The sequence below is a fragment of the Theobroma cacao genome, chromosome 9 (genome assembly GCF_053813885.1).
Source record: "Theobroma cacao isolate CCN51 chromosome 9, ASM5381388v1, whole genome shotgun sequence".
Taxonomy (NCBI): Eukaryota; Viridiplantae; Streptophyta; class Magnoliopsida; order Malvales; family Malvaceae; genus Theobroma; species Theobroma cacao.
Window position 1 is genome coordinate 41,739,783 of NC_142647.1, and position 25,105 is coordinate 41,764,887.

At 31.9% G+C, this 25,105-nt stretch overlaps 2 protein-coding genes, 2 long non-coding RNA genes and 1 pseudogene across 6 annotated transcripts; 3 read left to right on the top strand and 2 right to left on the bottom strand.

The window, feature by feature from the left end:
- The first annotated feature begins 1,956 nt into the window (after positions 1-1,956).
- Positions 1,957-3,269, top strand: LOC18589885 (glucan endo-1,3-beta-glucosidase pseudogene; annotated as a pseudogene).
- Positions 3,270-8,491: 5,222 nt separating this feature from the next.
- On the top strand, positions 8,492-12,651 carry LOC18589886 (transcription initiation factor IIB-like). The gene is made up of 7 exons (XM_007015058.3): positions 8,492-8,948; positions 9,716-9,740; positions 11,033-11,162; positions 11,242-11,372; positions 11,512-11,600; positions 11,928-12,004; positions 12,081-12,651. Exons 1-7 carry the CDS (start codon positions 8,596-8,598, stop codon positions 12,212-12,214), a joined length of 939 nt encoding a protein of 312 aa, XP_007015120.3. The 5' UTR covers positions 8,492-8,595; the 3' UTR covers positions 12,215-12,651.
- Positions 12,652-13,810: 1,159 nt separating this feature from the next.
- Positions 13,811-19,537, top strand: LOC148760982 (uncharacterized). 2 transcript variants are annotated; one of them, XR_016028353.1, is made up of 2 exons: positions 13,811-14,309; positions 19,295-19,537. It is a non-coding gene; the product is annotated as an uncharacterized LOC148760982 (long non-coding RNA). The 2 variants fall into 2 exon arrangements; XR_016028352.1 differs by lacking the exon at positions 19,295-19,537 and adding an exon at positions 15,776-16,363.
- Positions 14,517-19,395, bottom strand: RRP45A (ribonuclease PH45A). 2 transcript variants are annotated; one of them, XM_088809800.1, is made up of 7 exons: positions 19,259-19,395; positions 18,219-18,428; positions 17,743-17,838; positions 17,506-17,620; positions 16,032-16,112; positions 15,744-15,932; positions 14,517-14,975 (listed from the first exon to the last, which is right to left on the bottom strand). In XM_088809800.1, the coding sequence occupies exons 1-7, from the start codon at positions 19,393-19,395 to the stop codon at positions 14,871-14,873; spliced, it is 933 nt and encodes a 310-aa protein (XP_088665926.1). In that variant the 3' UTR covers positions 14,517-14,870. The 2 variants fall into 2 exon arrangements, with proteins under 2 accessions (XP_088665926.1, XP_017981991.1); XM_018126502.2 differs by having other exon boundaries at positions 19,238-19,370.
- A 2,239-nt stretch (positions 19,538-21,776) lies between the features above and the next one.
- Positions 21,777-23,670, bottom strand: LOC148760983 (uncharacterized). Its single transcript, XR_016028312.1, has 2 exons — positions 23,571-23,670; positions 21,777-21,967 (listed from the first exon to the last, which is right to left on the bottom strand). It is a non-coding gene; the product is annotated as an uncharacterized LOC148760983 (long non-coding RNA).
- Between the last annotated feature and the right edge of the window lie 1,435 nt (positions 23,671-25,105).

Genomic DNA, 25,105 nt, shown 5'->3' on the forward strand with positions numbered 1-25,105 from the left:
TGGAACGAGGAAGGAGGAGCAGATCGGGAGAGAAATGATTGGGCTAAAACGACGTTGTATTATAGAGGAAAAGCAAAAATATAAAACATATAAAATAAAAAGAGGAGTAGCAAGGAGAATGGGCTGGTGGTATTCTGTGGGCCAATAAATTCGGCCCGAATGAATTTTCCTAATCCATTTCACCAATTCAAAAGTCGAGGTGTTTTTGTTATTGTCAAGTACAATTTTTAATTGTTTAATTTTTTTTATATATTCATTTTGCTAATTAAAATAAAATTTTTTAATCTTTTAAATGAATTAATTAATTAATAATAAATAACATTGCTTAATAATTGCTTGAAATTTCTCCATTTAATGGATTTAAAAGAAATTTTTGTGACATTTTTTAAGAAATTTATACGAGGGGAATAGTTAAATGGGCTTCATTAAAGTGTTGGAAAAATTTTAAATAATAATTATCCCAATTTGAGATAATTTTGAATGATAATAAAGAAGAATGTAAAATAAATAAGAATAAAAATAATTTATTTTATAAAATAGATAATGATTTCAAAAATAATGACAATAAAAATAGTAAAATAATTATATAAATTAAAATTTATAATCAATTCCTTCCATAAAATACCAAATGAAATCTGAAGACAAATTTTCCTTAAAGAAAATAGTACAAATTTTCTGAAAATAATTGTGTTTTTTGAATGCTCTTGATATAAACAATTTTCTTAAGTCTCACAAATATTTAATGTTGGATAAAAAAATGAAATAAAATGATAATATAAATAAATAAATAAAATATAAGTAAATATGAAGTTAAGGATTATTAATTAAGACTAAGATAGGAAAATACATAATTAATTGATACTATTCTTTGAACAGGCATTGTAATGTGATAATATACCTTCTCGTATATAATTGTATTTTCGATTTTGAATTTTAAATCAGTTTCATATATAGATTGAAACTTATTCTTTTTAATAAACTTAAATCATGTTAAGCATCTCATTAAAAAGTAGGTGACCTATCACATTTAAACAAAAAAAAATTGATAACGACTCTTAATTTCACAATAAAATTCTCAATTCATATGTTACACCAACACGAAAAAAAAAATAAAAGTGTACATTGTTTACCCGACCTAACCAAAATGACACTTGCAAAACCAAATTTTATCCATTTAAATTACATTTATTATTAAAATATTAAAATTAAAAATAATTTTTATACTAAATATTTTAATATTTTAGAATTAAAATTAAATAAAAATAAATATTTTCAATTGTTTACTTATTTTTATTTATTTTATTAAGTAAAATAAAAACTTAGTGTTACAATGTACAGCTTCTAATTGGATTTTGTAAATCATGAACATGCTTTGTGCAGCTTCTCATTAATTGAATTTTGTAAATCTTGTGCATGCTTTGTGCGGTTATATGATCTGGGAGAATTGCTATGGTTACATGATCTGGGAGAACTGTTAGGTTTTCTTTTTTTTGTAAAAGACCGGTTATGATTTTTTTTTATAGAGAGTATATTTTAGGTTGTTTGAGGGGTGACTCGGTTTTTTGTTTTGTTTTGAAGTCCTTTTTGGAAGAATTTGCAGAACTTACAGATAACGTATTCTAGTTTTTTTAAAAGAACAAAATAAAAGGATAATAAAAGGATTTTGATAAGCATGCTAACAATATTTTCATCATTAATTCCGATATTATCACACAATACATTTATGGCTATAAATCTGTAATGATTGATTTAATATTACATTTTTTACGTGATGAGATTTTCTGTCATTGAAATCTTTCAGAAATATATTACTATCAGAGATACAGCATAGATGTAAGAATCAAAGATTTACTCCATTGAAGGCTGGTGCGTGCTCCTCTTCTTCAGAAATATATATATATATGCAAGAACAATAATCTACATAATCATACTCCAAAAATTTTAGTCTTCTTCTTCATGGCTTTCTTCAGTGCAAGAAATAACAAAAGCTTTTCCATGGCAGTCATGTTTCTACTTCTTGGAATTTTCATGTCTAGTTTGGAGTTCACAGGTTCGATTTTATCTATAATCTCACAATTTTAATTACGTTTTCTATCTGTATTTAGTTTGTAACACCTTTTTCTACATAAGTAGTTGATTATAATAATTATGTATATGCGTTTCAAAAAATTAAATTTAACTTTTTTTTACCAATTAAAAGAAAAATGTGACACCCTTTAGAAAACTTTACAATTATTGTTGGAATATTGAAAGGTTTAGTAAGGTATAGAAGTTACCATGCATGTTTGAATATGTTTGAAATAGGGGCAAAATCCGTAGGCGTTTGCTATGGAAGAATCGGCGACAATTTGCCAAGTGAACAGGAAGTTTTGGAACTTTATAAAGCTAGTGGCATCGAAAAGATGAGAATCTATGATCCAAATCAAGCAACTCTGCGAGCCCTCGGAATGTTTCCAGACATAGAACTCATCCTTGGTGTCCCTAACGGTGACCTTGAGGCCCTTGCTACCGATGCCTCATCTGCAACCGATTGGGTCCAACGTAACATACTGCCCTACGCACCGGCGGCCAATATTCGTTACATCTCTGTTGGAAACGAAGTGAGACCGATGGATCCGGCTGCACAATTCGTTCTCCCTGCAATGCAAAACATTTGCAATGCTTTGGAGTCAGCAAACAACGCAATGGAAGTACTCCAAATTAAGGTTTCTACTTCGGTGGATGCAACTTTGTTAGGCAGTTCGTATCCTCCTTCAGCTGGCGCATTCAGTGACAGTGCAAGCTCATACATAATTCCCATCGTTCAATTCCTAGCAGACAAAGGGGCACCTTTACTCGCCAACATCTACCCTTATTTTAGCTACATTGGTGACCCTACAAGCATCGATCTTAACTACGCCTTATTCACATCACCGGGAGTTGTGGTTCAGGACGGCGCATTCGGGTACCAAAACCTGTTTGATGCAATATTGGATGCCTTTTATTCTGCTATTGAGAAAGCTGGTTTCTCTAATATGGAAGTGGTTGTATCCGAGACTGGCTGGCCGTCGGATGGAGGCACCGCCGCAACTATTGAAAACGCAAGCACTTACTACCAGAATTTGATCAATCATATTCAGAATGGAACCCCAAAGAGGCCTGGACAACCCACGCAAACTTACCTGTTTGCAATGTTTGATGAAAATCAAAAGGGTCCTGCTGAAACTGAGCGCCATTTTGGCCTCTTCTCCCCTGATAAGCAGCCCAAGTATCCGATAAGCTTCCTATGAATTAATTGTTATGTTCCTTTTTTATTATTTTTTGGATATATAGTTCCTTAGGATTGGTCTTTTACAAGCTCAATTGTGACTTGAGCCATATATATTTTCCTCCTAATTAATTCAGCCATCTAACTTCTTATTTTTTAGATGAATAATTCCAAGCCTTACCTTTTTATTATTATTATTCTTTGGTTATATGAATTTCGTTTATTATCAAAACATATTGGAAAGAAGGTGCACCTATACTTTCTTATGCTTGGATGAGATTCTAGTAATTGCTATTGGATTATATAACTATATAAGTACATTAACAAATTAAAAAAAAATTACTCTAAACATGTTTAGAGACTGGAACAAGTCATATATTTGTGAAATCATCGACTATGTTCTTTCTTGTAATTATATGATGAAATTACATTTGATGTGTCACAAGTAAATTATAATTAAATAATCTTACCTATATCTTGTGAAAGAAATCAATTCTAATTCATCCTCTCTTTTTTCTTATTTTTTGGATGAATAGTTGAAGCCTTCCAATATTGGTTACAAACATTTTATTTACGTATAAGTTTCCAGTAATTCCTATTGGAGTACGTATATATAAATATATTGACAAAAAAAATTATAGTAAATATATTTAGAGGTTGGAACAAACCATATTTGTTAAGTCATGGAACAAGAGTTACTATGTTTTCTCACATTGACCAAGAATACTAGTTAATATTGGAGTTTATTAGAAATTAATTATTTATTTAAATTTGACTGGTCAATTTAATATATAATTTTTTAATAAATAGAAGTGTTTTCAACAAACACAATTGATTAATTATTCAATGTTTTCAATAGACATAACTGTTAACATAGTAGTACAGTAGGAAGAGAACATACTTTCAAAATAGATTTCAATTATTAATAAAATTCTAAAATAAACTTGTTGATTCTAGAAAATCCTGTTTGTAATTGTGGTCTCTTGCCTTGTATTTTCGTTCGTTAAAATTATTGTACAGGTTATATGTTGTCGCTGGCTAATTTTTTGCAAGCCAGCCTCAAGGTAGGATCCCGGGCCGATGCTCCTGCCAGGTTCCCTCCTTTTTTGTGTATATGGGATCTCCCCTTTTGATATGAATCTATTCCACATTTAACTTTAAAAAAAAGCATGCCTCAAGCCTTTTTATCCCTTTTCTTATACTACTTTTTTAACAGTTTTCTATAATTATTAACTTGCTTTGCAGGTAAAAGATTTGTCATAATTACTCAATAATCATAAAACCATATAGTATTAATGAGCAAATATTACCGAGTTTGAGATGCATCCTTTCACACAATTTGAAATGCGATAAATATTAAAGCAAAAATATTTAAAATAATAAACATAATATTTTTGTAATTATAATTAATTAGTCAAATGTTCAGATATCATATGGTAACAAAATAAAATAGTATTCAAAGAAAAAAGTTTGGGATATTGAGCAAGTGTTTGATATCGTAAAATTAAGGATGGCTTGGTGACATAAAGCCAGACTATCGAATAACAAAAGCACAATCAGGGATATCCCACGCTAACCTAATAGGGTAGTGGTTCCTCGGAGGATAAAACGACCAAGGAAATCTACTAATTAGGTGTGCCCACCTAATCATGGAACACTAAATTTCAATGTTGATGAGACATCAAGGGAAATACTGGGGAAACTGGCATTGGTGATATGATTCGTGATGAGGTTGGTATAGTTAAACTTATGTTTTCTAGAATGATAGAAGTAATGGAATCAAACTAGCTCAACTTTGAGTTATTAAACAAGTGTTTAAATGTCTTAAAATGGGCAAACTTGATTTCACCAATTGTTAATGGAAAGTGAATCTACAAATGTGGTAAATTGGGTGCTTAATTAACCCCAACACTGCTCCATGGAGATTAAGAAGCACATTGAATTGTATAAGTTACATATTAGCGTACGGCAAATCCAGAATTCTGCCGTGAAGCAACTGAAATGGCAGACCAACGGGCCAAAGTTGGTGTCCAACATCCCCCGGACTTTCTGTTGATGCTGGAGAAAATTGTTGCACAGGAACAAGCCGCCTTCATTTTAAACTTTATAAAATAATAATCTTTTGTTTTTTTTTTCAATTTCTTTTACAGTTATTTATATATTTTTTTAATATATAAAAGTGTAAATTACATTAATCATCGTAATCAAATAATTTTTAAAATGTATAAAAAAGCTCATTATATGTATAAAAAATCAAATAAACTAATAAATACATAAATTGGACCAAATCCACCGTTGAAACCTGAGAAATTTTGCCATTTCGTTGTTATCTTCGCATGTAGTTCAGTTGTGGAAAAAATTTTCTATTAAATTGAAGGATTCAAAGTTTTCAACACATGAATTATTTTAAAAATAGAAATTGAGCCAATACCAAATTCTCATTCTCATGATTCAAATTTTCAGTTTTTAGTATTTAAAGATTTTTAATTTTTTTAATATTGTATTTGAGATTTTATTTAAATTTAAAAAGAAAATATTGTTTTTAATTTTAAAAACAAAATAAAAACAAGTAATATAAAAGCCGAAGGTAAGTAGTTAGGTAACTTGGGGTTTCAAAAACCAACACAAAGGAGGCTTTTTGTACATGGAGAGTAGATCACTTTATTTATAGTGATTTTATTTGGATGTAATGTGTTTACAACGTTTTCTTTGCCAAAAAAACATGACAAGTGATTACAAAGCGTAAAGGGAACCTCTTCTCATGATGCAAAGTTATTTTCCCTTTGCCAAAAAAATATTACAACTTTGATTATTCCCAAATTATCCTATCCATCACTCGACCCTCTCTTCTATTTTCTCATCTCTTTTTTCTTTCATCTTTCGTCTTCTCCTTCATCTTTTTCCTCTAGCCGACTAGTCTTTCTTTTCTCCTTCTTCTTCCTCTAGCTGCCTGTAAAAACCCTAACCGCTCACCTTCACAGTTCGGTCAAAGGTAGAGATCGAGATTTGAATCTAATCTGTTGAGTGCTTTTGAAGGTTTTTATCTATGTTTGCCTTGCTTGGTTGCTTGGGTTTTTGGAGTCTTGAAGAGAGGAATCACTTTTCATTTCAGTCTTGCGATGAAGGAAGGATTAAAGAAGTTGGAGGAAGAAGTTGTCATGTGAACTAAGGTGGAGTGGAGATAAAATAAAATTATTAAGAGAAGGGACGTTGGTCTTTGGAAAAAATAAAGATAGATTAAAAATAAGGATAGATCAAGGTTTAATTTAAATATATAAAAAAGGTGCTTTCGGTTTGTTTAATTTATCTTTATTTTTTAGATTTTTTAATTTAATTGTTTTAAATATAAACTTGCTTTTGCTATTTATGTATACTTATAAATAATACTACTATTAATGTTATTAAAAACGTTTGTTATTTATTTTTTAAAAAATACAAAGAGAAATCATTAGTCAAAGAAGCTCAAGACAAAAAAAATTAAAAAAAAACTTTTTGAATAATATTTTTTATTATTCATGTGATAATTCTAGGTATTATTTTTTATATTTATAGTTATTATTATAAAAATAAATATTTAGTAATTTTACATTTAAAATGAATATATATTACATTTAAAGAGATAAAGTTTGAAAAGTTAAATATTTACATTAAAAGAATATAATTTTATTCAACTTTTTATTTTCTAACATAAATGTAATTTTATAAATTTACATTACATTCCTAGTAAAATGCTTTCAAGCCAAACACTACAATTTAATTTTCTCAATAATCATATGCTTTACAATCATTACTCTTTCATATTAGAGGTGAGTAAATGGGTGGATTGAGAAATTTAGTCCGTTATACCTAAAAACTAAATTGACTAAATATTTTTAAAAAACAACCAAAGTTGACCCAACATAAAAGAAGACCAAATTGATCAAATATAGAATTGGTTTGATCTGTTCAGTTTTGGACCAATGGATCAAAATTTTATCACTTTTTTTTTTTTTACAAATTACAATGTTAAAACTTATAAACTTCATCCATAATTAAAAAATATACAAGTAATCTAAACAAAAAAAAACAAATATTTATTCCTTCACTCACATAATTATGTCTTTTTATATAAACCATTAAATTAACATTCAAGATTCAATATAACAAAAGGTCAAGGATAATAAAATTAACATCTACAAAATAAAACTATAATGTTATAATGTTTTATATCAAAGTTTATATAAATAATAACTAATTATAAATAATATGTTATAAAATCTAAGGTGATAACTAATAAAGTTATTAAATATAATTATATAAATAAAATCTATTATAAGTAATAGTAATGGTTATATATAAATTAAATATATGTATATATAATATTACTTTGTTATATATAGAGAAAATTAATGATACAATTTATATGTTATAATATTTTATATCAAAATTTATATAAATAATAACTAATCATAAACAATAGGTTATAAAAACTAAACTGATAACTAATAAAGTTATTAAGTGTAATTATATAAATAAAATTTATTATAAGTTATAGTATTACTTATATATAAATTAAATATAAGTATATATATATATTTATACAATTATATATATATTCATAACATTTTATATTACGAAACATTATTAAGGTGTAATAATTATAACATATTAATATGTAAGATATTTACTATTATAATATTAACATAAAAGTTATATATTTTAAAATATATAACTTATAATTTCATATTATTACAGATTTATAATTAAATAAATATATATATATAGTTAATATTAAATTGTTATGAATATGATTTATATACGTATATATAATAAACTAATATCTTTTAAGTATATTATTAATTCAGTTTATGATCAATTCTTCTTAATATATATAAAACATATTATATATAATATATATATAATTATTATGATTTTTTGGATGAATTGGTTTAAAAATTTTAAAATTCTGAATTGATAAAAATGAATTAAACTAAATATTTTAGATCAATTAACCCATTAGATTAATTTAACCGAATCGTTTTACCTAAATTGTATTTAATTTTGATAAATAATTAATCTAATTTTATTTTATTCACCCTTATTTCATGTTGTATCAAATGTCGTAAAATTATACTAAAAAATCACATTTTCTGCCCTCACAATCGCAGTAGAATGGCAGAGGCGACAAAAAAGGTAAGCAAACCCCACGTTGAAACAAAAAAAAAAAAGACACGAAAAAATGACAACCATCCCAACCCCCCTTAGCAGAGAACTGGATAAGATCATCATTCTCTTCACACATATCTAAGCAAACACCACGGGTGAAGAAAAAACCGAAACCAACCTCTCCCTACTACCGAAATGCTGACATGGCTGACTCTTTCTGCCCAGATTGCAAGCGTCCAACCGAAGTTGTCTTCGACCACTCAGCCGGAGACATTGTCTGCTCCGAGTGCGGTCTTGTTCTTGAGGCTCATTCCATAGACGAGACCTCTGAGTGGCGAACCTTTGCCAATGAGTCTGGGGACAATGACCCAGTTCGTGTCGGCGGTCCTTCTAATCCTCTTTTGGCCGATGGTGGCCTCTCTACCGTCATTTCCAAACCTAATGGCTCCTCTGGTGATTTCTTGACATCCTCTTTGGGACGCTGGCAGAACCGCGGGGCAAACCCGGATCGTTCCCTTATCCAGGCCTTTAAGACCATTGCCACCATGTCTGACAGGTTCGTTGGTTTTTTCTTCTTTTTCTTTTTAACATGAATGCATTGTTTTATGTTAATTGTGTGTTTATTTTTTTCATTTGTATTATAGTGCTTTTTTTTTGTATGTATGGCGAGATAGTTTTGTGTTTGGTTAATGAGAAAAAAGTAGGATAGAATAGATTTTCTTATTCTTTTTTTTTTTTTTTTGGTTTCTCTTACAGACTCAAAGACTTCATTAGATGGTAGTGACAAGAATTACAAGACCATCAGATTCATTTTTGTCTTTTTGGTACATATTGAAACCTGTTGGATGTTGTTGTATATCTTCAATTATTTAACTGGAGGTATAAATCACATTGTCCCATTTCCTTAAGTTCAAATCTAATATCTTCAACTTAGAAATTTCAACTTCTAACTGTTGGTTTGTTCCTTCATGGGCAAATTATATTACATAAAGAAAGAAAGCTTGTCTGAGCAGCTAAGGCCCTGGATGTTGAAAATTTTGGGGAAGGGAGATATTGTGACAGTTGTTACTCATTCATGAAAGTTGAACTCAGGTTATGGTTCATTACTAGGCTAAGATTAGGTATAGAGATTATGGTATCAGTGTTCAATTAACCATGAATTTAATCAAAGAAAAGAGAAAGGAAGGAATGATTTGTGTTTGAGATATACTTAAACAATTACTCAGAAACATCTATTTTGGTTAAACATTTTCAAGACAAGATTTGTTTATACACCTCTAAAAATTGTAGCAAATATAACTGATCCTATATTGGATGTTTCAGGTTGGGCCTTGTTGCAACCATTAAGGTACGAAGCTGAACTCTGCTTTTGTTGGGTTTTTTTTTTTTCACACATATTTTCATAGCTCCTTTTTTTCGCAATTCCTTTAAATAAATTTACTGAAATTCATGCATAGATGTTTAACAGGTTTGTTATATTGGAACTTAATAACTGTATATATACATATTATTAGATTATTATTACTTAATAGGAACTTTTTTTTCTTATTTTAATAGAACTTAGTATCTTGCTCATTGCTCTTGTTTATTTTAATTGATACTTATAAATAATACCAAGCTGTGAATTTATGTTTGTATTCAATTTTATCACAAACGTATAATGGAAATTGTTTCCAAGGATTATAGTGAAGTATTGTGTTATGCAACAATCTCTCCAGAAAAAGGAAAAAAAGGACACCACATATTAATGCTTGGTTTTAGATATGTGAGTGGCCAACCTGCATCATTGCTTTTCAGACATCAGAATTGCAGGTTGGATCTTGGAGAGGAAAGCATAGATTGTTTTCAAGTGACAACGCAAATTACTAAGTATCAAATAGATAGAGAGGTGAAAGAAGAGTGTCAAATAGTTGTTTGCCGATATCACTATTGGAAAATGTAAAATTTGAGGAACGGTTTGTATGATCAATGTGGGAAATTCATATCTTGAGGATGAATAAAGAATCAGTTTTAGATGTTATTCTATGAGATATGAACAGCAATTGCCTATTAGGATGGAAATTTGGTCGCAATTGCTATGGATTTGACCCTGGTTTGATGGAGGCTTGTTTTAGAGTTTAAAAGGAATGAATTATGATTTTTTTTATAAGTTTTTGAAGTGCTGAAAATTGAAGAAAATAGGAAAATGATCAATTCTAGGTTCCTTAGGCATCACTCCTATTGGTGATTGTTTTACACAAATTCAAAGCACATATTTACCAAAATATTCCTGATCATAGTTCCTTTTAAGTAGTCAATGCAGGTGACATCCAAATAGCACTTCCAAGCATTCCTAGTCAGTAGGAGACTATATTTATACAATTCTTGAATCTCAAAGAAAAGTTCTGTCACATAGAAAGACTCGAGTCAAAGTTCTTACTTTTTATTTTTGATTGTTTGTTATCTTTCTCTCTTAAATGTAAGTGCTTCTCCAATACTTCATGGTTGATTATGCTTAGTTTCAACTTTTTGATCCTATATCTTTTGCTTCTATTGCACAAAATTTATATTGTGTTTTCCTTGTTTCCTGCTGATATAATGTCAAGAGGCATTGTAATATAGAAACTAATCTGGCTAGTGGGTTTGGGAATTTGATTTGAGGATCGAGCCAACGAAATATATAAGAAAGTTGAAGATCAGAAACCTCTTAGAGGCCGAAACCAGGATGCAATTTTGGCTGCTTGCCTCTATATTGCCTGTAGGCAAGAAGACAAACCCCGCACCGTAAAAGGTATGATTTCCAATACAATGCTTAAGAAACATCTTTTCTTAGCATGTATTAAAATTCCTGACATGTGAATTTCAATCAGAAATATGCTCTGTTGCCAATGGAGCCACAAAGAAAGAAATTGGTCGTGCAAAAGAGTATATCGTGAAGCAATTGGAGGTGGAGATGGGTCAATCCATGGAAATGGGAACAATACATGCTGGGGACTTTCTGGTGAGTTTGGTGCTGAAATAACCCACCATTTAATTGCTGTAGTTCTTTCTTTTCCCTATACACTGTTCCTTTCTGTATCTCGTAACTGTTCTGTTTTTCGAATTTGTCATTCCAACCACTGACATCCACAAATTTACAGAGACGTTTCTGCTCCCATCTTGGTATGAGTAATCAAACAGTTAAGGCTGCTCAAGAAGCTGTACAAAAATCTGAAGAGCTGGATATAAGGTCCTTTTAGTTTCAAGCAGAATTTTTGCTTCTATCTGTGGTTATTGCCTGTAGGAGTTCATTCTCTAACCACCAAGAACGGTTGCACTATGTGCCAGTAATTTTAACCTGTCTTCTCTCGAGTGATGCTTGAAAGCTTTCTGTCTATATGGCATGCCCTCTATGTTTCTCAATGAGAGTCATTGGAGAATTATTAGCCATGTGATTCTATAGATGTTGTTTTCATTCTGTCAAGGAATTTCGATTTTAAACCTATCCCCAATGATTTTTTAATTTTCTGTCACAAGTTGTTATTTTATAACTTCTAATTTTTGTCTACTGCCGCAGGAGAAGCCCAATATCAATTGCAGCTGCTGTCATTTACATAACAACCCAACTGTCAGACGATAAGAAGCTTCTCAAAGGTTAGAAAGTTGACATACAATAATTTCTCATCCCAGTTCTTGTCTTCATTAAGGTAACAAAGCCATTTGGATGCAGATATATCTCTAGCAACAGGAGTGGCTGAAGGGACCATTAGAAATTCCTACAAGGACCTCCATCCCCATGCTTCAAAGCTTGTACCAAGCTGGTATGCCAAAGAGGAAGACCTTAAGAATCTCTGCAGTCCTTAAATAACGACAGGAACCCATGCACCACCTTTTTGGTAGCTGCTTTTGTTTGTTTGGACAGGCAAAGTCACAATTCCCACTCTGAGTAATTTATTTCACCTCTAACTTGTATCAGTAAGTTGTTTGATCCTACTTTTCTTAGTGAAAACAATATCCCTTACTTTCAGCAGCAAGAGATATACTGCCGCAGTGTAGTTTAAAGTAGTCAGGTCTTTTAACACATCATGATGCAACTGGCAGATAGGATAATTGTTTCTTTCAGGTATGCGAGTGAGTCAAGTAGGTCTAAACTCTTACTCAGTTAAGAGAACCTTTTTCCATTCCTTGTGATTGAAATGTAGTCAGGTGACATTGTGAACTGATAGCTTGTTTGTAGGGCAGAATTATGCATTCATACATCAATGCCAAGTGCAAACCAAAGTGTCAAGCCCAGTTTGTCATTTTGTTTGTTATTTTTAATTTTAAATATATATATATATTTTTTCCTTGGATGCAACTCCATTTAATACTCAAATAAATGCTGTTATCTTCTGAAAAAGGGATTTAGAGGACATGATGAAAGAACGCACGAAGAGGTTTGGTTGGGAGCAAAAAGGTTTGAATCAAATGACCTTTGATTTGTATCTTTTCATTCTGTGCAAGATATTAGAGTGGTAGGTATTTGATCGGATTTAGGAAGAGAAGGTGGGTTGAGAAGTCCAGCAAGTATAAGTTGAGGTTCTGAATTCGTTCAGAAGATACTTGTCCGCAGTGGTTTGTACTGAGGAATCAAAATGAGGGAGAGAACAAGCTTGAACTGTAATCCCTTTGACTAGTGGACAAGCATGACAGGCAGCCATTAATTGATGTACAAACTCTTTCACCTCGACAATATTTGTCTATAGGATGTAACAACTTGTAACTGATACATTAGCAATAACATGCATAGGGAAACTCAACCAATCATGGAGAATTTGTGCTATTGGTGTTGGCATAAAAGTGCATCATGGACAAGTAGTCCATAGCACTAAATATAAATTAAAGTATTCTAATCGGCTTTTCGACCCGCGAACGTCCTCTTGGTATCATGATTTATCAAAGCTTGGCTTTTATGATTTTATGTTGTCATGTTACAATAACCTGTTACAGCGAACTTTGTTACAACACTTCTTCTGCAATGATATAATGATCTATAAACAATTTCATGAGATAAAGGATCCACCGGAATAACAACTACAAAACATATGACTCATGTCATTACTTATAGAATGTGAACAATGTTTATACTAAAAAGATATTTTTTGAAGTTAAGTGATGCGTCCTTCGTAAGGAAGGAGTTCCAATTTATAGGCAAACCAAAGACACTATTAGCTCAATATGTCTTCACATGGGCAATAGTAACTTGACAATGATTAAGCTTGAAAAATATAAAAGAGTATATTCTTTAATGCACGTTCTTAACAAATAGATATATATATTGAGGTGGATTAAACGGGACATACTTCTAAAACACACTAACACACTTAATTATACATGTTTTTAAAGCGGAAAATCTTTTAGTCATTGTCATCCGAACAGATTGAAATAGGAATGATGGGCTTCAGGAATAAAATCATAACCAAGAGACAGTAGCCAATGATAGAGTAAGAGCATGCCTCCTTAGTCCGCGAGATCTGGGTGGTTGAATTATGAGAAGCAAACTAACGTTAAAGATCCTGGTAGCGTCTAGGGTCACTCCCTATCCATAGCGAGATCTTGCCACGTGGCCTGTGATAGGATCTCGACACATGTAAAACATGTGGTTTGGCATGTTCACGACTGAGCGTGTGCTTGAAACATAATCATCCAAGAGCTTTGTAATTTCCACGGTGAGCACCCTATCCCATCTCATCCAGCCAACCATTGTAATGGCTTCAATGGTACTTGGTAAGGTGTTGAGCGAGTCATAGTAATGAAGTTTTATGCTGGCAATTCTCTTGACTATAAGCTACGCAACCTAAATACATAGGCTTATGCAAAAAGCTCATGGTTACAAGCACTTTCTGATATGGCTTATACAAAATTACATAGGCTTACCAATTGAGGAGAGCATCAGGTCTGTCTCGTTCCCCAACTTCAGGTATATTGATTTCAACTTTCAACTTCCAAGTTCCAACATCGTTGCTTTTACTTGTAGAAGTGTTCCTACCTTGTATTATGGTGGACTGGGAATAAGGGATAAGGTTTAAGTTAGCAATCGGGGTTCAACTCAATTAACAATCAGGTTAGATCTCAAAATAGGTTTGGATTTAGGCATTTATGCCATAATACAGCAAAACACTTATAATTTCATTCATCAAGTATTTACTAAAAATGAAGATTACATAAATATTTATAAAGATTGCTAGATACTTCTAAACCAACTACAACCAGGGTCAACAATAAGAAACTAACTTGAAACCCCTAGTAAGCAACCAACTTGGACCCCAGAATGAGAAAACCTAAATTCCTTGAATAATGTTAAAATAAAATAAAATAAACAATGCAAAACTAAATTACACAAGAACAAGTAATGAATGAGGATCCTTGATGACTGCATCAACAGTTTTCCCATGGTTCCACTTTAAACTCTCCATACTGCATCCATAGGTTTCCCACGGTTCCACTTTTAAACTCTCCATATACTTTTCTGGTGACCGATTTACTTACCAACAGACTGGTCTTGTCTCTCTTTAACATTAACACCAGTAGAGGTAGGGTGGCGCTTGATCTTTCGCAAAGCTCTTTCTGTGTTGTACACTTCAACCTACATTGATTTATGATGAAACTCAATTGCGGAGCAAATAATACAAGCTTTAATAGGTAAAGTACTATTTGTAACAAGCAATTTGACAGAAGAAACGAAGGATAATGGAAATTTTACATAAAGAAATGAAATAAGACATACTCGCCAGTTTCTAAAGTTGTTTCCCTAAGCAAATGATACCATAAAATGTCATATAGCTGCATGATAACAACTAGAATTTTAGGGAAGAAGTGGAAAAACTTTGTTCTAGGTTGAATATCAATACAAAGCTTCATTCTAGGGAAGAAGTAGAATTTGGCTAACCATATAATACAGGACTGCTTTTCTTTTCCTGTTTCTGAATTAGTTAGGTTACAACACAATTTTTTATTCTGTTTAGTAGTTGGAGACAAGCAGCAAAGTAGTCAGTGTCATGAGTCTGAGAGAACTAGTATACTGGATTTTTTTGTGCTTCAGTTATCTGTTTTAACAACCAAATCTACCAAGAATTTCAAAATCAAAGAGCTTATAATTTATACAAAGTTCTCCACTTTCAAAGGTTATCCTTTGTCATTTAGTTTCATATTACATCGCTGCATGTTATCAAAATTTCAAAGTTTTCTTTCTCCCTTCACATTTAGCACTTTAGTACAACCAATTATATTTCAGACACCCAACTATAGATTTGTAAAGAAATCTTTATACCATGACAAGAAAATAAATTAAGTAGCTAAGGAGAAGTCAGGTCCTTCAAGTTTAAGAAAACTATTTTGAAGATAATATTCTTACTGCTTCTTTAATTTGCTTTGTTATTCCCGCAGCCTTTGCCGTAGCAAGCTGCAAACATTGCATGATAACTCTTTGAGGGACACCTTCTCCACCAGCCTTTTGAATTGCACAAATATCACCATTTGCGTTAACTGTTGTAGTCATTCGTCCACCCATAACAGCTTCCTCATTGTGGGTTGGATCTATTACCTGAATTTCATCACATTTAAAGAGACCACAACTTTGGCTGTGAACAAGATGTGTTAATCAAATGTAGTTAGAATATCCTGATGTCAAAAATTAACTTACCAGAATGCTATCATTACTAAAAAACCCAAAGGTTATCGCAATTGGAAGATGATGCACAATCAAAGGAAGAGGCTCCCTTATCTGTCAAAAGAGAAGATATTTTCAACTACCATAATTACACATTCGATGGAGTCAAAATGAGAAGTGTGTTCAATATGATGGGAGACAAGAGGAATAGGAATGGTAAGAAAGAAGTGGAAAAAGTGATTAAAAGTGGTATTCAAGTTTTCAATAGTTCCATAACAAGGTTAAGGAGAAAAAATAAGATGATTGTACCATAACAGAACCATGATTCTTATTAAAAATCATAAGTTTAAGGAAAATTCACAATATTATGAGTATTTCTTTGCATTAGTTATATTCTCTCTCTTTGATTTTATTTCTTTTTCCCTCCACTTTTGTAGATACTTGAAAACAGATTAGAAGAAAATGTTAAAAGACAATAATTCTCTTCTTTTTTTTTCTCTCCTGATTTAAGTAACTAAACAAGAGAAACTTTAATATTCTCTCCAGCCAATCACAATGTAACAGTTGTAATTCACACCGCCACATCACACCCAACTACCCCCCCCCCTCCCCCTCTCGGCATCCATACTCTTCTAAGGGAAAGGAAGTGCAAAACACAGGGAGGGAAGAAACCCCAGTAGCAAAGACAGTAGATATGTCAATTGGCTTTTAAAGGGCCATCCAATTAAGTAGGTTGATTGCATTACAAGCCTGAACTACAGCAACAACCCTGAAAGAGACACAGAAGTAACAGAAAGACCAAAATCTATTATCACTCAGCTTTTACACAACATTATAGCCGCTATTTAAAATTAGGATAAGCAAGAGACTCCACAAGCCAATTTCCCCCACGAGGTAAAAACAAGTCAAGTGAATTCTAAGTAGAACGAACATCAAACATCACCAATTGTTCAAAATTATCAATTTCTGGTACCTCTGTTAAAACAAAAAGAAGAAGAATAAAAATACAAAACAAAAACAAAAAGGAAAGCATATCATTCATATCTATTTACTTTACATGTAATCATGGCTGTTTGACTCATTGCATTAGGCATACAGTTTAATGTTGTGCAGTAATCATAGAAAATTGTAGTCACAAGTTGAACCTTGAGTTGGATGAGAAACTTTTTTTATTAGTTAGATAAGGAACTTAAAGACCTATACAGCATCAGTCATGAAGCCTAGGTCAACAACCCACTAATCAATTGACTCCAAAACATGATTGAATTGATCCTTGCCAGTTTATTAAGATTTGATGAACATACTTCTTGTTGTTAAGTAGCAAAATGTAAAGAAAGTAAAATAAAGTTTCTTCTTGATTATGCTCAGGATTCATATTCTTAAGCACAATATTCACCTAGTTGTAAGAGCATTGAATGTAAGTGTCAAAACTCACTAGATGATTCCCATCTTAACAGTAATGCTTTTAAAAGGTAATATTAAAAGCCAAAACAGTTAGGAATCTGACCTCAGGCGGATGTACTATTACTTCCTGACCATCTTCTCCTCCTAATGAGCATTCAGGCCTCCGGAATGTCAGTAGAGCAGCCAAAGCAGCAATATTAGCAGCATCAACAAGGTTTCTGTTTCCACAAAAAATATATTAGTTCCAACTGAAAATGAACGTCTAACATTAGCAGAGAAAAAAGTTATGGAATGATATAAAGTATAGGGAAATAAAAGCATAGAAAGATTGCAGTAGTACCCTCCATTATCTAGAATGTGGAGATCAATACGAATAGCCCACACAAACTTGCCAGCTAGAACACACAGTGATTCAGTATCCACAGCCTTGCTTTCCCTGTAAGATCACTCTAAACCTTCAATTACCTTTATTTCAATAAGAACAGCACAGTGACAAACCAGAAAGTAAGTTCCACCACATTCCCAAAAGCTTATTAAAGCTCACTTTAACCAAGAAGAATCTCAATCATTAGCAAAATAGCAATCATGAAAGAAAATGCACTTGAGAGCAAAGAAAGAAAATACATGTTCATTAGGTGACATCTAATTTAATAGAACAGTAACATATTACTGAAGAATCAAGCTTATAACAACAAAAGAAAAACTCACACACTATAAGCCCTATACATTCGAGGAAAAAGGAAAGACAGCGGGTTGGAGGAGTAAAGCTGACAAACTTCAGCTTCAATCAAATCTTTCAAAAGATAACAAAAGTACCTTAGACCACGATCAATTATACGTCCCAACTCCACAGCCAATTCTCCAGGATGGCCTGGCTCAAATGAAGGATCAGCCATTGGAGAAACCTCGGTGAAGATCGAAAGTATCCCTTCCTTAGGTCGGTCTCTATAAGGCTGAACCAGTTGAGCAGTAACAATGCCCATAACACGAGTCTGGCCTAGCTGCACCTCTGATGAGCCATCCTCTCTGCAAATTCACCATAGCAATTAAACAGTCGATTTTACCAACATATCCACCAAACAAGCTACTTACAGTAACCTAAAAGAGGGAATTAAAAAATATATTAATTTATAATTTAATATCATCAGACAATGCAAAACAATTTTTGTTTCAACTAGAAGAACAGCATCAAACGTGATCCTCCAATTCCTAAACCAGAAATTGCACAAAGAACAGGGATATAAAGACATCTCACCTAAATAGGTACAAACATTGGTTCGAACCAAGACATCCAATTATTCACATACACATACATTTTCTTACATTCATGCAAGCATGCATACACATACAAATACTATTAAGGGATGTTAACCCACATCCATTAAGTTTAGAATTTGTTGTGGCCTCATGTTCAGGCGCAGCTTCTCCACCTATTTGCCCATTAGTTTTAGCTTAACATGGTATTAGAGGCTAGGTTATTTGTCACCCTGTTTCATACTCTATTATGTTATTTGTTGCACGCATTGTCCACATCTTAGGCTCGTCTACTTCAATTTTAAGTATTAGCCTACACGTGAGGGGAGTGGTGTTATCCAATGGTAATTAAGTTTAGAGTTAGTTGTGGTCTTATGTTCGGGTTGAGCAATCTCCACGGAAATAGATTTTAGGTTGATTACACAATACAAAAGTCATAGACTGCAAGTGCAAACAACCCAAGCTTCGAATTAAGCAATTTTAATACAACAGCGTTAGACAGAGTAATTATAAGCTGAAAAAGAAAGAAACCCATTACTGCAAATAGCCAAATGCATATAAGTTGGTTTTTATATACGTACATTGAATAATGCTAAACTTGCCTGCCAAACTTGACAACAATCTTACGGTATTCATAGGGCTTTCGTCCATCGATTCGAATTTCAGAAAGCAAAGCAGTTCTGATGAAACTCTTGTCGTTCGCTGTCAACCGCCACGCATTCGCCAATCTACCTTCCATTCTTTCTCAGTTCCACTGCAACAATTGCTCCGATGCATTCTCTTAGCCATTTTATCAAACAGTTTTTACCTTCTACTTAAGCTAAACTAATTATTTATAAAAAGGATTTAAAAAAAAAAAAAACAACAAAGCTTGAAACTTACCGCTTTTATCGTATCCTATTTTCTTTCTTTTTTTTCTATTTATTAGTTTTGAAGGGTTGGATTTTCCATAAAAAAGTGACAGCATCCAGAGAGAAATGCTTACAGTGAACGAAGAAGAACAGCGTAAGTGACTAAAACCCTAGGGTTTTGCTTTATTTCCTTCCCTGGCGTTTAATATTAATTACTCAAAACTCTTTTTTGTTTTTTTCATTTCAAGTTTTATATCTTTTTCTGCTGCTTTATTATTTGCTCAAATCTTTTTGTTTTTAAATTACGAAATTATAATTTTTTTAAAATACAAAATTAAAAGTGTGGTGCCTAATTAAACTCAACATTGGGCCAAGCCCAAATTAAGATAATGCAGAAAATTCAGTAAGGTAGGAGGAGTGACCAAGATTGGCAAGAAAACCAACACACTTGTGACCTTGTTTGCAACTATGGGCGATCCATGAAATGTGTATAAGATGTCCATATTACAAATTTGAAGCTCGACCTTGTTATTATCAAATAGTTACCAACACTATATCATAAATTTCATATTAACAAGAGATGAGATAGATTTGTATATATAAATATTAATCATCCATCACTTATCAAACATATTTTTTGAATTAAAAACGTGAACATATAATTTATAAATTTAAAAACTTAGACTAATAACACATTGGGTCTAGAAAGGTCTCTGTCTTCTCCCATAGTTATTTCAGTAGTATTTAGATTAAAGCAGTTTGGTGGAGGTGGTGACCAACCAATCCAACGCGACGTGTATTTGTCATTCTGAATTACAATATATCTCTGATCGTTTGAATTTCAGCTCCAGTAACTCTTCCTGCCAAAGTTTTAAGCTTCATGCAACCCCGTAACTAGACATAAGATGGGAAATGAACACCCCCACCCCTTTTTTTTTGGGTTATGATTGACAATATTTCTATTTATTAATTTATTAAAAATCACTTTCATATTCATATATTAAAAAACCAAAAAGAATAACATAGATACAGGTTTGGTTTTTCTGATAAGTAGCAGTGGTAATTGGGCTCACCAACCCCCACAACTAAATTCATGTACAAACAAACGAAACCTGCTCTCATTAACAACCCATTTAAATACGCTATACGTGGCATTACCTTACCTTACTTTTTTTGTTTATTTTTTCAACTCTAAATTAATTCCTCTTTTGAATACACCAACCACACTTACATCATCGTCCATAAAAGAAAATTGATTTTTTTATATAAAAAAAATCGCTTTCAAATTTTATATTTTCTTGAGAAAATAGGATTTATTTTTATGATTTTATTTTGAGATTAAATTTTCAAAAATTAAGTTTTAAAAAAAATTTAACTTCAAAATTTTCAAATCTTATTTTTGAAAATTTTAATTCTACATGATATGGTAAAACATTTAAAGTTGATAAAAAATCCTGAAAGCAAAGCTCAATGTATATAGTTCCAAAAGATGGTGAATTAGAATATTTTAAATATTTTTAAAATTTTCTTTTTAATTTCAAGAAAATGAGGTTTCTTCAAATCAAATCTCCTTCTTGTGAATAAATAAGATAATTGATTTCTTATATAATAAAAGAAGTTAGAAACACAAATAAGATTAAATGAGTGAGAGAGAAAAATCAACACAATGGGTTTTATAAAGGTTTAGCCTTTTTGCCTACGTCCTCTTCCTTAGATCAATTAAGGAGTTTAAATTCACTATTTAGAAAAAGATTCAATACAATGCCGTTTGTGGATAAAGTACAATCTTATAATATAATACCCTTTTATGGTTAAAGCACAACCACTCTACCTTTTATCTTGGTTAATGTCACGACCCGGAACTCCCATCGAGCCCGTGACAACTGTCGCGACGTCCCGATAAGCACTCATTACCCCGAATGCCAATCGAAACCCCGCAAGGCTTAGCATCAACTTTCGCATCTCCCCGGTGAGCGACAGTTATTAAATCTCGCATTTCAAGAAATCATAAGTTGGTTCCAACTCAAAACAATAAAATATTATTTTCTAGCTCACTGGGGCATTTTCGTCAATTTTTTTTTTTTAAATTTCGAAATCCGAAAAAATGTAATATGTAAGTGGAAACACGTATTTCATGATTTAAATTAAATTTTGAAGTCTAAAACATTCGTTTAAAGTAAAATTATAGCTATTTGAATATAATAAAAATATTAAATAAAATATTCTATTTTCTTAAAACACAATATTTTCAAAGTCTTCCTAAAATAACTTTTGTAGCGTCAGAGTAAAATAAATTTATTCATATAGTAATAAAGATAATTAAAGTATGAAATTTCGTTTACAGTGACACGTGGGCCCCCAACTAACCAAGAAGGTGTAGAGCTACGAACCCTTACTTCCTATTATGCAACTCCGAGATTAATTCTCTTCTTAATCAACTATCAACAAACTGTCCTGAGCCTGAAAAATAGATAGGAAGAGGGGTGAGATTATGATTACATAATCCCAGTGAGTAAACAATTACCATCAAAAGCATCTAAAGCCGAGTAGATGGAGACAATATAAAAACGTTATATATCAATAATGTTCATAACGCAAAATACGTTTCAATCTATACCAAACAATTTCTTTTCATCAAAATTTCTCGGCTTATGAATTTCTTAAACTTGGCCCTTGCCAGAATCATTCTCGCAGATACCTTCGTCAAGGTATCCCACTGAGACCGCTAAGGCTGTTTAATGACCCATACCCATAAACATGTTTTCACATCTGACACACAGCCGTTCCTTGGCATTGGCTGAGTCTCACTCTTACGTGGTGGCCCGAACGTGAGGTGCACTCAAATCATACCTCAGGAGATACTTCACCCAACATCTCCCCCCGGAGGTAAATATATAATTGAGTTACCGTGCTCCTCTCATAGGTAGTCCACGGAAACCCCCACCACTGCAGTGACCGTTTAATATACCACCAGACCCATAAAAATTCCAGTAGCATAATATGGCCGATAAAATGTAATCCAGTCTATCGAGACCAATCCAAAACTATTCATATATTTCATGCCAACCCCAAAAATTTAGCCATCATGCTACCATAGTGTCATAAGCCCCAATTTCAATAACATATAAAATCATAAATTTCAACACAGTCTCCATATACTCAATTTTCCCAAAACAATATTTGATTTCAAAACCAATATAAATCTCATTTTTATTCAAAAAAATATTTTAATTGGAAAACATAATATTTTATAATTTAAGCTCACCATTCAATAAAAGCATCAAACAAGTATAATAACTCTAGATATTTAAGACGATAAATTGTCCACTCATAGTTTTAGGAGTCGATGTACTCCTAATCCCAGTCTTCAAGCACAATTTCTACACTTTTACCAGTGTAATTTGCTCACCACCTATCCACAATGTACAATACATAATTCACCACATCAATGCTTGACCATTATAAAATCAATTCAGGCTCGGTATATATGCATGATATGACATGCAACTTATCCGACTACCGCTTAAATGCGGTGCTAACCTAATTCGGCCTATTACTCGATTAAATTACTAACGCGTCCAATTTAATCTCAAATTAATTGTTTTCAGTTTCTATACCTCAATTGCACCCAAATTGACTTAATGTCCCTCAGTGTGGTGCAAATTATCAGTCTCGACAGTAAATTACAAAAATACCCCTAATAGGTAAAAATTCACATTTTTACTTCGAAAATTCCCATTATTTTTTTAGACTCATAATTCATCATTATTCATCATAATTCCTCAAATAAACATCAAGATCATCAGCCAATATTCCCCTAAAAAATTAGTCCAATAATGGTAATGGAGGAAAATAAATTCTTTTCTTGTTGTTTTGTTCCTAAATATGCTCAACTAACTTAAAACACTAACATAACTTAAAATCAAATTAATCTAACAAGTTTCTCTCTCCTAACCCATTTTTCCAGAATTGAATTCATCCTCAAATCACATGATTCAACCATGAAAAATGATGAGAAATGCATGGAAATGATAAATCTTAAGCTAAGCTTGAAAAATCGTACCTTTAAACACTTGATTCCTTGAAAAATCACATTTTTTCTTTGAATTTTCTCATTCTAGGGTTTGTTCTTATTTCTCTCTCTCTCCTGCTGGTTCTGGCTGACCATCCCAATTAAGAATTCTGGAACTTTCAAGCCTTTTAATAGGCTTAATAAAATATTATTATTTTATTTACCTTTTGAATATTTTATTTTTTTATTTTTTTCTAGCTATCTTTTTTACTTTCTTTTTCTACCACTCAATCCTCTTCACTTATCCATGTCCTCCATGAAATTTCTAGACTTTTCCAAAGTTTTGGTGGAGCAAATTTTTAAAAATTACACTTTTGCCCCCGTAAAGTGAAAAATTACATTTTTATCCCAAAAACTGAAAAATTGCCCATAGACATATTTTTCATCCCTTATACTCATACCATTCTCCAATTTGTCAAATGTGATCTAAATTCTCTCAAAATCTCAAATTTTATCTGCGAGTGAAAAAATTACAATTTTGCCCCTAGATAGTGAAAATTTCGGTTTGACTCCGAATTGATCCTCGAACTCCTAATTACCATTTTGAGTCATCCCTGAACTGTGAAACTCTTAATTTCACCTTAAAATTCCTATTTGAACTAGTTCAAGGCTTAATCGACTTAATGATACCATTAGGGGTAATATCGTCTTTTAACGATTTCTCGAACTTCCTAAATATACAAACATTCTATCGAGCATGTGAATGATATTATAATTATTTTACAAAGCAGGGTTTAACAGTTAAGGTATAACTAATCAAAACCTACCTTTTCAATTGGTTAAGGTATTACCACTAAAGGGAAATAATAAGAGAAATATAAGTGTAACTAAAATTCCTCTTAAATGCTAAATAACAAGTTAAGTATAATGTTTGGTAAAGAAGAAAAAAAGCAATGAAAGCTCAATAAGTGGTACAATAAAAGATTTAAATGCTAAAAGAAGAATACCAAGAGCATTAAATGATTGTAGCTGAATTCTTCTTTTTAATGTTGTGTTTCAGAGTCTTTCAACCTTCATAAATGTTATGGGAGCTTAAATTTATAGTTGCTGAAGTTTCAGAGGTGGTTAAGGGTGTATTAAATGCGAAATAATCATTTAACACACTATTTCAAGCTCCAACGATCATCATCTATCGATAGTTTTCCCGATCTATCAATAGATTACCTTCAATAATTTTCAAATTCGTGCCCATCTATCGATAGATGTAAGTATCTATCAATAGACTCAACTCAAGATCATTTTGAAGCATCCTCAAGTGGCTATCTATCTGTATCTATCAGTAGATTCAAGTCAGGGTCTTTTTATATTATTCATGATTGACTATCAATCAATAGTTGTTGTGTATCTATCAATAGTTGTTCATAATCTTTGATGTCCTGGTGCTAAAGTAACCAACTATTAATAGATTTTTTTCATCTATCGATAGATGAGTCATCTATCAATAAATTGAAAGTAGTTTTTAAATTTTAAGAGACTTTTTGCTTATTTTCTATTTAAAGTACTTAACTTTTTCATTAAACCTTTTT